General features: G+C 41.4%; 1 protein-coding gene across 1 annotated transcript in view; it reads left to right on the forward strand.

The window, feature by feature from the left end:
* LOC148739885 (uncharacterized) overlaps nucleotides 1-2,284 on the forward strand; it is a 6,508-nt gene extending 4,224 nt beyond the window's left edge. Inside the window, exons 1-2 of the mRNA XM_088749592.1 lie at nucleotides 1-1,459; nucleotides 2,229-2,284. The exon at nucleotides 1-1,459 is cut by the window's left edge and continues 4,224 nt beyond it. Of these exons, the coding sequence (XP_088605718.1) occupies nucleotides 1-1,459; nucleotides 2,229-2,284 (1,515 nt within the window). The remainder of the gene's footprint in view (nucleotides 1,460-2,228) is intronic.
* Nucleotides 2,285-12,287: the final 10,003 nt, after the last annotated feature.

A 12,287-nucleotide genomic window follows, 5' to 3' on the forward strand; every position in this document is an offset into this window, starting at 1 on the left:
GCAGAGTATGAAAGGCTGGAGGAGGACCTTCCTTTACCAAACACCAGTGCTATATTAAAATTGGACCCTTATTTCGACAAGAGAGATCGCTTGCTGCGGGTAGGAGGTAGATTACAGCACTCAGACTTGCCAGAGAGTACCAAACATCCAATAATCTTACCACATGGTCATGCGGTAGTTGAGAAAATCATACAAAATGTGCACAAGGAGTTACTTCATGCTGGACCGGAGGGCACTCTTTCGGTTCTACGACAAGAGATCTGGCTCACCAAGGGACGTCGTGAGGTTAAAAGAATCCTGGGAAAGTGCCTTGTTTGTCGACGTCAACGAGTTTGTCCATGTTCACAGAAAATGGCGCCATTGCCATCAGAGCGGGCGTCATTGTCTCCAGCCTTCACTCACGTTGGTGTAGACTTTGCAGGGCCATTGTTCGTACGAGGGAGTGCCTCCCCAGAAAAGGCTTACATATGCATCTTTACTTGTGCCTCCTCCCGCATGACCCATCTAGAGCTTACGGGTGACTTGTCCACTAAAGAGTTCTTTCAGGCATTTCTTCGTATGATCAGTAGACGAGGGCTCTGTAGAACCATCTGGTCTGACAATGCGAAGACGTTCAAATGCGCTGACCGTGAGATCCAACAGTTGTTCACACAAGGGTCATCTGTCAATAAAGGATTGTGGGACAGGATAGATCAGGAAGAGCTCCAGGCCAAATTGACCTCCAAGGGAATCAAGTGGAAGTTCATCGTCGAGCGCTCCCCTTGGCATGGCAGCTGGTGGGAAAGGCTGGTGCGTTCAGTGAAGGAACCTCTTCGCAAGATCTTGGGCAAAGCGCTGTTGTCCTATCAAGAGTTGGCCACCATTCTTACCAGGATTGAAGCCGTTATTAACTCGAGACCGCTCACCACAGTAAGTGACGACATAAGAGATCTAACGCCTATAACACCAGCTCATCTTGCTATTGGAAGATCCCTGTTTAGCTTACCGGACTTCGTAGACGAACTTTCAGCAAACAAAAGCACAACGAGGCAGCGATACCTGTACCAGCAGAAGCTTATTAACCATTTCTGGCAACGGTGGCGGGGAGAGTACTTGCATCAGTTATCCGTTAGAAAGAAGTGGGTGAATGAACAACCAGCCCTCAAGATTGGAGATGTAATGCTGATTTCTGAAGACAAGGTGTCGAGAGGAAAGTGGCCAATGGGAAGAGTTGAAAGATTGCTTCCTGGAAAAGACGGCTTGATTCGTACTGTTGTTTTGAAGACAAAGAAAGGGCTTCTAAGGAGACCTGTACAGAGGCTACATCGTTTGGAAGCAAGCAGTACTCAATTTGGAAGTGATGAATTTTGTGACAGCGGTGCTTACGGTGGGGAGTCTGTTGCTCGAAAGGTCAAGGAAAGGGCGAAGAAGAAACAAGTTACACGGAAACCAGTGTCAAGTCTCCAAAAGTATTGGAGAGGTGGGGAGGATGTTCGGGCCCGGACCCGCAGTGGGAGGATCTCACGCCCCCCAGTGAGACTGGACTTATGACGAGACCACCCTACTGAGGAGATTTTGTTGTGTTACTATTATGGTATATAAAAAATACATGTGGTTTTCACTTGAAGTTATTTTAGTAGTCTGAACAGAACACCTGGAGCAGAGCTCCCGAAGACCCCTAAAAATTGCACAGTGGTCATTCTTCGCTAACTTTCTTCAAGCCTACACGTGTTTAGAACTTTCGAACTGTTTCAGGTACGTTGGACCTTTAGATTACATATTTTTTACGTCTCATAAGTCCTGTGGTCCCCAGTTACGACAGGTTAGCGATTCTAAGAGTTAAGCTATTAAATTTGGTTTTTTGTCTTCCTTGTGACCATCCTAGACCTTACCTCCGATCCTTTTGTGTCCTTATTTTTGGTCATTCTGTCGTAAAAAGAATGCGTGATGACTTTTCATCTCGTTTTCATCCTCGTACGGACCTGAATTTCAATCTCTCACACGCCAAGGTTTGCTTTCACGGGGTTGGCGGTCGCACAGTTCGTAAGCTTCGAACTTACGATATCCACGTGGTCCGTATCTCAAACCCGACGTGATCATTTTGGAGCTTGGAACTAATGATTTGACTAATCTATCGCCTGAAGTGGTAGGTTCGGAAATTGAGGAGCTCGTTTCTTTGCTTTTGGAGACATTTTCTGTCCGCGTAATAGGCGTCTGTCGCGTTATTAAACGTGGCATTTCTTTCACAGAGTATGACGGATTCCTTCAGGGTACGACGGATTCCTTCAGCGCATCTCCGTACTGAAACAGTATCTCTTCGGCGTCTTAGCTTCATCTCACGTCTTTTGTCGGACTCATTCTTCCTTCTCTAACCCTTCTAAACCTTTCTATTTGGCTTATGGTGTTCATCTGAACGCGGTTGGCCAGTATTTGTACTGCAGGAGCTATAGGGGAGCAATCTTGGAGGCAGTGTGGCCGAGTGGTTAGAGTGTTGGACTTGTAATCCGCCGCTCCCGGGTTCGAGTCCCACCCTGACCACTGGATCTGTTTCATGGTAGCCCCGAGTTCAGATCCTTGGCCACGCTTGTAAATGGCCTACTGGTTTACCTCCAGCAGGTTGGGGTTCTTAATGATGTTCTTAATGATGTTATGTTCAATGTAGACCATTTGTTTCATTTGTTTGCAAGGACCACAATGGAAACTACTGGTTCACCAGTAATTGTGTAATCCTATAAAATGACTTTTTTTTATCTTGAAAGCACTGACCATGCTGTCAATTTCGTGTTTGTCATAATTTTCCTTCACCTAGTTTACCTTACTGCTTTTTACCTTTTCTTTGATTTCTCATGGGTTTAGTGTAAAGTTTTGTTTAATTATTGCCTGGGACATGCTTCGGTTTACTTGTAATTTTAACAAGAAATTATACCTACTCTTGGAGGCTTTATACCGGTAAAGGTTATCTTTCTTCTGACCTTGGTGTACACAGTGTTGTCCCTAGATTTCGAATTTTCCGAGGCTACATTTAATCGATGTTTTTGTAACTGTATTTTGATTATAACTGGGGTTAACAGTTTCGTCCTTGAATTTTTTACCTTTTGCAACTGGGGTTAACAGTTTTGTTCCCCTATTTAAATGTTTATAACTGGGGTTAACAGTTAGTCAGTGGGATTAAAACTAGGAAGAGTAGTCCTTATTTTCTTACTTACAGATATTCTAACTCGGTATTGTTATTGAATATGTCTTTTGGGAAGTCCTCCAACTGGTTGTTCTCCAATCTCCTGTCAACATAGGACGAAGGTTAGTACGTGTAACAAGAATTCAGCTGTTATATCATTCTTAACGCATCATCATTTTCATCAACACTATTACGTATCTAGAAATATTTTCGCAAGAACCAATCAAAGTATTTCTAAACCTTGCTCTTTGTTCGTGGATGTCCGTTAGAACTTTAATCCAAAATTTCTTCCATTACAACCTTCTTATGAGGGATCCCAGCAAATTTGTTTGATTCCTTTTCTACCCTTTATGACTAACTAAATCTAGGACTGCCTAGGAAAAGTGTAATTTCCCATGGTCACAGAGGAAGAAACAACAAATAGCGTTTTATTTCGCTACTTTAGAACCCCAGTAACCTTCGTAGAGAGTTTTATGAGCTTTGAAGCTGTTAACACTTCACTTAAATATCGTTGTGTCACTAACACTGGTTAGGAACAGCCGTAGCTGCAACTTAAATTGAATCCGGCATCAGTACTATTAGCGCGAGCACAGAACTTTGTCTTGACCAGGATCTTATTGAAAAAGCTCCATAAAACAGCTCCATAAAAATTTATAGCTCCATAAAACAGCTCCATAAAAAATTGAGTCTTTTGCTTATCGAGACTCTTAGAAAATCAGGGCTTCATCAAAACTTGGTTCATCGTCCACCGACATCTCGCAAGCGTAGAGCGGTAAACTCTTGTATAAAGGTATTTATTTCATGTTGGTGCGCGTAGAATGTTCTCTATCTCTTTTCTTTCCCTAAGATTGCATTTTATTATTTCTCGTTTTATGAAAATCCTACCAAATCGAACGTTGATTGCATTGCATTGCAATAACAGATCAGCCGGCGAAGAGTTTGAGTGTTAAGGATACCAGACAAATTGTCTCTAAATCTTAGTCACGATTGTAGTTACAATGTTTACTGCAGTTTTTATTTCCTTTTGTAATCGGTCCTTTAAGCGTCAGCACGCGCATATAAAACATGGATGAGCACCCTTTTAAAGTGCTTCTCTCTTTGATTTCGTACTGCCTTGTCAAACTTGTACTTTCGAGGTTTTTTGATATAGCGCAGGCGCGTCTAACATAAGAGAACCTTTGCTGTTTGGTTTAGGTTACGTGTTCTAGTTATGCGCAAACGAATACAAGTTAACATCATTGCACAATGTTAACTCATTTATGATGTTCTAAATTAGAAAATGTTACTCGTACATGCAGATTTACTTCTCTTTGAAGACGACCTGCAAAGTAGTCTCATCCGCTAGTTTCGGCATTCGTTACAAGTGCAACACTGAACTCTAAGCTTAGAAACCAAACTCTCTTTCAGAAAAATTATGGACTACTGCATAGTTCTGTTGAGATTGACGGTGGCGTCAAGTTGATATCGACCATATGTTGTAAGATATAGAGATCGAGTAATCTTTTTCAGCCAAATGTTTATCGCCTCAGCTGGCGACCGAACGCCGATAGATCGCAGCCCTGTTATTTGTACCAAAATATCCATTTTAGTGAGAGCCGTTTTGTTATATGTGTTAATTATTAGAAATAATACATCTAATAAAGAACGGTAAACGCTTTGCCATTTATTCATCACACCTGACAGAGTGGAGCGATATAGTGAGTTTATTTGAGCACGCGCAAATGAAAACGCTATGTTCAAGTTTATATTGCAAACCAAGTATGGTCACGATATAAATTTTTATTTTTATGTTATGACCATATAAAAATACTCTGTTTAAAATATTTGGTTTAAGAGTTCAAAAGGGAGGATCAAAAGAGCACCAGCATGTTAGTCTTTTGATCAGGCTTCATGAAGCATAATTTGCATGCGTTATAGTCAGTGATATGTAATCTGTGATTCCGAACTCTCACGCGGTGGATGGGTCAGGACACAGCAATGATAGGATATTATTTTGTCTTGATGAGGAAGTTGTCCACAAGACAATGTAGAGAGCCGCTGGGTGTTCATAGTATTGCAAACTCCTTGTAAGAGTACCTCTAGTGTCTTGTATCGAGATTTCAAGGAATCTTAGTCGCTTGATTACAACTACATTGGGCAAACAAAAGTTGCGACCATTGTTTATCCCAGCAGTTTTGTTCATTAATTCAAACTAGGGATTTTTTTACTTCTCATTTTGTCGAAAGTGATATTTACCCTGTCATGGAAAACATTGTCTGCACTCTTCATTATATTTTTTACAGTATGTCTGTATTCTGTAAGTTTGCGACTGACCCTTTAAGATTTTGCCTTATTGCAAACGGCATTCAAATCTGATAAAATGATCTTATTGTATTTACTTCTGTATACTGAAAAAGTATTCACAGCTCCTGGGATATTTCATATCGGTATAAGTGCTTAAAAGCGTTGCATAACTAGTAATCATCTTGTTTGAAATAAGTCGTGATCTTATCGCATAATTCAAAAGTGCAGCCTTTCTTTAAGACTCATGATCACAACCTCTGCCAAAAGGGATTACAGCTTTTCTGGAGAGGAATGCGAGACCGCTCTATTGACGGGTTCGAGAAAAGAATATTGTCTCTTAGTTTACTTCTTGTCCCTTCAATTCACTTGGAACATTCAGTAAAAAAAAAGGAACTGATCTACTGCATCACAATATCCTCCTCAAAGCTCTTTTTTCCCTCGAGTTGAGGGTTATAAGTGCTAAGAGCTGGTATTTTTATTGCACTGCGTTTGGAGATCAATGCTTTTCCATGGTTCGCTTGATTTTTTTTTTTATTATTTATGAGTAGACAATACAGTCTTCTTACCAAGGAAACCTATCCCCTGCCTTCCATTACATTTGCTTTGAAAGTTTCTACCTCATAGTTGTTTTTGTTCTGCGACCACGAATCCTTGCTCTAATCTGTGATATTCGTACCAGTGCAAGATGAATTTGACGCGTTCTTTACACGCTCTTCATTCATTTCATTTTTGGGGTCGTATGAAATGGCCCTAAGAAAATTTAAAGAATACTTCTGGATTTAAAATCTAACATTTCACGATTGAATTGCTAAGTCTGTAGTCTGGACGTGAACATTGAGCATTCTTTTCATCGCTGGGGACTCTCCTCGTTTACTCTTGAACCCTTTAAGCAGATGAGGGCGGTTCTCCAAAGAGCAAACGAGAACATATTGCTCTCCTTTCTTTAAAGCTATCAGCTTCGCGAGGGTCATTTGGCCGAGTGTGGTAAATATCAGGGGTGCAAATGATTAGTGCTCAATTTCAAGAACTTTCCTTTAGTACTGGCTGTTCTTTTCATTAACGTGCATTCAGTACATCTGCTGTGGGTCTATGTTCTTATGTGAGTCGGCATTTGGCTGGCAGACCCTGACATCTGAGAATGCCGATCGTTGGTGTTTGCAGATTTCACGTGCGTGAAGGTCCAACTTTGCGCCTTACGCTTTGTCAGCTCCTCTGATCATTTGGTCTGCATTTGGGTGGCAGACCCTGACATCTGAGAATGCCGATCGTTGGTGTTTGCAGATTTCACGTGCGTGAAGGTCCAACTTTGCGCCTTACGCTTTGTCAGCTCCTCTGATCATTTGGTCTGCATTTGGGTGGCAGACCCTGACATCTGAGAATGCCGATCGTTGGTGTTTCCAGATTTCACGTGTGTGAAGGTCCAACTTTGCGCCTTATGCTTTGTCAGCTCCTCTGGTCAGCTGTTCTTCATGATGTCTTGAAGGAAGCGATCAACTTCACCATCACCGTATACCGCACTCAAAAGTTCAGCTACTAGGTCTCTCGCATCATCATGCCTTTGTATGAAGAATTCTTCTCGTTTACAAGTCATGGCGTAGTCTAGCGTAAAAACCTCCAAACGTACACACGTAGAGTGCATACTTTGATAGTTTGTAAAAATCTCGGATTTCCTGTTTATTCAGATTCAAGCCCAATTCTCGGGGATGAAGTACTGTCAGCGACACTACCGACACTTTCAGCTGTCAGGTTTAGCGTTCGCATCGCGTAGAATGCGACGACACATGTGAGTACCTTTTTAAGTCCATTGGCGATAAATTTGAAGGTCCGCCGAGAAAGTTAAAGATAGCGAAACAATGATGAAAATGGGTAGAAATCGCCTACCTGAGCGTACCTTTTTCAGTTTTAATCACAAACTAGTCGTCATGGTTATTTGCCGGTAGATATAGTTTGTAGAAGAGGGCTCAATAAACAGATTCATAAAAAAGTTCGTTTTGTGCGGTTTCTATAACCGTAATTGAAGCTGCTTTTTGAAATAGCAATTTTAGATGCTATACAATATGGAAGTCGATCTACAGGGTGAATAATCCAATTAACTATTCGCGAGACCCCACAGTCCGCATAAGGAAAAGTTACTCCTATGTTTCATGCAAATCTTTGTTGTGCTCAATGATAAACTGGGCATTGTAAGTGTATGTCGCGAGAGACAATAACATTCTGGTTGGTGACATGATCTTTAGTGGTGCCTTCGTCTTTATCTTCTCTGTCCTGTCTATTGGTTCTTCTGCTGTTTCGCAATTGACTGCGTTTGGTGCCGACTTAACTAAAGACTCATCTTGTATCTGGTGTGTTTGAGATGTGATATGATCAACGAGGGGGGTTGTCACTTTGACTAATGAAACGTACTCCCGACTTGCTTTCCGGCGTGGATAGCACAGGCTTCCCAGGCGGACTGGGGTCTCAAAGATGTCCTTATCTAAGTGATTACACCTATGTTCAGTTATCACAGAATAAGTACCTGAAGTATTGCATTCTTCTGTGGCTGTGGTAGATCTTCGCTGTCGGGCAGTGTTCGGTGGCCTGACGGAAATCTGCGAATTCAGCTACTTCACTGACCCAATCAGACACCTTCTCACTAACTTATTTCTCTAGACACCCTCGTGAGCTTATCGCCGCGCCCTTCCCTTCTTATGTTAACCTTAGTTTCCTTAAATACCTCTTCCACACTTTCTTGTGTGGCTTTTCGGTAATCCAGCGGTCGTTTGGAAAGTAGCCAAACTCTAGACCCAGGGTATCCAGCATCCTCCACTATCTCTTGATTTCTGTAGCAGAGCCTTCCCCACCCGCATCGTCGGCGGACCAGCACTCCTTTACTGTGGATGCTTTCTGTAGACTCGTGATCAGAGGCTGGCTGCGAGGAGCCTTAGCTGACGGTGTTAAGTTAACAGTAGTTACAATGTTTACTTCTCTTTGTAGTGGCTTTGTAATCGCTCCTTTAAGCATTATTACGTGCCTATAAAATCTGAGTTCGCCTCTTTTTAACGTAGTTTTCCCATCAATTTCGAGTGGCCTTGTCAACTCCGTATTAGACATGACGAATGGCTAAATCGTACTGAACTAACTAAAGACTTAGTAACATTTTGATGCCCTTCTTTTGCAAGTTTAACAAGCAAGCAAGTACGTTTGACTACCATACCACAAAGGTGCAACAATAGAGATATCAAGGAGTCCCTCATGGTTTATTCACCTGACCCCGTTTCGATTTGTTGTATGGAGTTTAGAGATCGACGCTGTGTAATGTCGCTTTACTTATCGATTACTCTCTAACATGGAAAAACTTGTAAAATGCTGGAGTTAGGAGTAGAGTATTTGACAACAAGAATTTAAAAAAATACGAAAGGAAATTGCGGTACATTAAAATTTCATTGACAAACTTCCTTCACAAATAGTTTTTGATCAGTAATATCCATGGCGACCAAAACTTAAAGATATATGATTTATATATAGGAGAACGGCATGAAGTGTTCAGGTTTAGGAGAAGTGAGGACAGGGATCAAGCGGTAGGTCCACAGGCAGCATGTGACTTACCTTCCCGGCTCTCCCCCCCCCCCCTCACTCCCCGACCGCTCCCACCATTGTACTTACAGTGGGAAATATAAACTCTCTGTCCACGTAAACAGAACGTTCCTACTTCGTAGCTGATTTTATTTGGAGCTTAGACAAAGCTACTGGTATTTACTGGTATTTTTACAAATGTGCGATGGACTTGACGCGTTCCTTACATAAATAAGACAGACTCTAAACTTACAGCCATCTCAGCTGGGTATTGTTACTGAAAATGCCTGATGGTAATTTCTTCAACTGGTTGCCGGGTAACCACCTACCAAAAGTAATATAAAGGAGTGTTAATTAGATTGTGCCTGTCGACATGACGCAGGAACTGTGTTTGCCCGAAAATGTTGTGTGTCTTATGTCTTCTTTTTTAAAGACCTAAGAAATGATACTCGTCTGTTGTGTGTGTATGTGTAAAGCACAGAAAACAACTATATGCTTTACACATGACTATTCCCTTTCTCCTATTTTCAATGTTGTAATTCATGGAGCTTGACATTACACACTAGTCCTCATTTTACGCCAAGCGACATTGATTGCAGAGAGGGGGAAGGGTAAGGTACCAAGACACAAAATGTGTGAGTAGTTTGGTCTTCACTTATACAATCACAAATGATGACGTCATGTTTGAACTTATTTCGCTGAGTAATGTCAGGTCGTAAAATATGTATTCTTTATAGAAAAGAAATTAGTCACAGGTTTAAAAAAATAAACAAACCCGACGTGTCAGTCTTTGAGTCAAGCTATAAGAAGAACAATGCGTACCATTATCGCGAAATGAGAGCTTTGCATTAAAGAGGATCTTACTTGAAGGGTTAATAGTCTTTGGGAACATATGAAACTGCTCTATATGGTTTAAAGAACTTTTCTGGACTTAAAATCGAGTGCCTCCGTTTTATTCTAAAGCATTTTCTCCTCTTTTGCTTATCGAAAATCTGGGACAATAATGGTTTCATTAAAACTTGGTTCATCACCCACTGACATATGCATCACGCAGAGCGGTGATTTCTTATAGTTGTTTATTTCATGTGCGCATAGATTGTTCTCTACCTCTTCGTATTTCCGTATATGAGGTTGCATTTTATCCTTTCTTGCCTTTTAAAAATCCTACTACAATCAAACACCATTTAAAAAAGTTTCAAAGCTGACGTTTCGAGCGTTAGCCCTTAGTCAGATCCAATGGAGGAATGGTACGTTGTGCGTGTGTTCACATGTAGAAAGTGGAGTTACGCTATTGGTGGAAATAAGGTGAAAAGAAAAACAATAATAAACGAGAAGAATAAAAAGCGTTCATTGATACCTATGGGATTAAGAGTGCCGATTTGAAAGAAAAAGTTTTGTTCAAGAGTTTTCTGGCTTTCCAAACTTCCTGAATGTAAAGAAAGGGCGCAGATTAAAGTATCCAGCGACTGGTTTTCACGCGTCCTTGTCCTGTCTACGTCGCAAAGCTGTCCTCGGAATCGGCCACTTTTTAGTGTACCTGTTTCGGCAATGTACATCTTCTTGCAATAAGTGCAAGTTATGTAACACATGACATTGGCGGAGGTATACGTGAACTGATCAGTAATCTTATTGGATTGTTTGGGTGTCGACATTTTCTCAGCGTTGTGAATGAAAGGACAAGTTTTGCATCGTACGCATTTCAAAGTTCTGGGTTGGTCATTTGTTTAAAGTGAACTTCTGACCAAAAAGTTGCCTATGTTTTTGTCGCGTTTAAATATAAAAGGTGGAGGTTGCGAGAACATAGTGCCATTCTCTGGATCGTTTTGAAGTAATTCAAAAAAATAATGATTTAACTCCGTGGCTTTGGGGGTGAAATGTGAGAGTGAATGGAATGCGTTAGGAATTCTTCTTATGTGGCATTTGAAATGCTGCCTGTCGATCAATAAGTTGGGCGCAGTAATGGCACGTTTGAATAACAGAAACAGGATAGCCACCTTTTTCAAAAAGTTAGCACATTGCCTCTGATCTGTCGAAAAAATCAGTCTTCACTACATAAACGACGAGGTACTGTCAGCCACACTAATGACCCTTTTTTAGCTTTCAGGTCCAGTATTCGCAACGTGCAGAATGTTGCGACACATCCGGGTACTTTTTGAAGCCCATCAGCGGTCAATTTGAAGGTCCTCCGAGAAAAGAGAGCGACTCAATCAGTACTCAGTAGGGAAGCTAATCTTCAGGTTGAATAATCCGTTGAACCATTTTGCGACACTTCACAGTCATTGTATAAAAAGTTTTTTCATGTTTCATGCAAACTGTTATTGGCTAGTTGATAAACTGGGCACTGTAAGTACATGTCGCAAGCAGCATTCTGCGAAGTTGCGTGATATTTTGAGATACCATAACCCTAATTCTCATTGTCATGTCCGTGAGTTCTTCTGCTCTCTCGCGATTGACTTCGTTTTTTGCCACCTGAACTAAAGACGTCTTGTTGGTAGCTAGTGTGTACGATATGTGACATGCCTAACGAAGAGCGTTGTCACTTTGATGAAGCGCACTACCGATTTGCTTCCCGGCGTGGATTTCCATGGAACAGTCCTCCCAGGCGGCCTGAGATCGCAAGGAGGTCCCTATCCAGCTCACTACACCTTTATAGTATTAATAGATCCTATCTGTCAGGCAGTGTTCCTAGATACTAGGTTGCCGATGTGAAAGCGACAGAACGTGCCTGTAGCTGTGTCTGAGGAAACTCTGCTAGTTGAGCGTATCAAGAAATGGTCTATTGTTCCGGCTCAAATTCAAACATTAAGTAGTAAACAACAGTCCTTTTGTTCTTTGTAGCGCTGAGGGACTTTAGCCGAAGCGACGAGAAAAAGTTCGTGACTAATCGGAAAAAAAATTTTTGGCATCACAAAGCTATTTTGGAAGAGTAGGTAGCGCATATTTGCACACGACAGATAAATTGTCACCAGAGTACCCCAAGGGAAATTTAAACGCTGATTTAGCCGCTACGGGGAAGTGGGTAGCGTAAATTTGTCTGATAAAATGTATATTTGAAGCTCATATATTTTGAACTGCGGTATTAGATACGTATGATGCACGATCCTCCTGCGAGGATCGTGCATCATACGTATGTAAATTTGTCTCGTCGAGTCAACTCTCAGTTGTCTACCCCAGGAAAATATTGACCGCTAATGTAGCAATGCACACATCGAGAATTCAAAATACGTTGTGTCTCATTCAGACCACCTCTCCCCATATAAATCTTTGTCCAGAAACTGTCATAGTTCTAAACTAAAGT

Source organism: Stylophora pistillata, chromosome 2, assembly GCF_964205215.1.
Source record: "Stylophora pistillata chromosome 2, jaStyPist1.2, whole genome shotgun sequence".
In the NCBI taxonomy this organism is placed as follows: Eukaryota; Metazoa; Cnidaria; class Anthozoa; order Scleractinia; family Pocilloporidae; genus Stylophora; species Stylophora pistillata.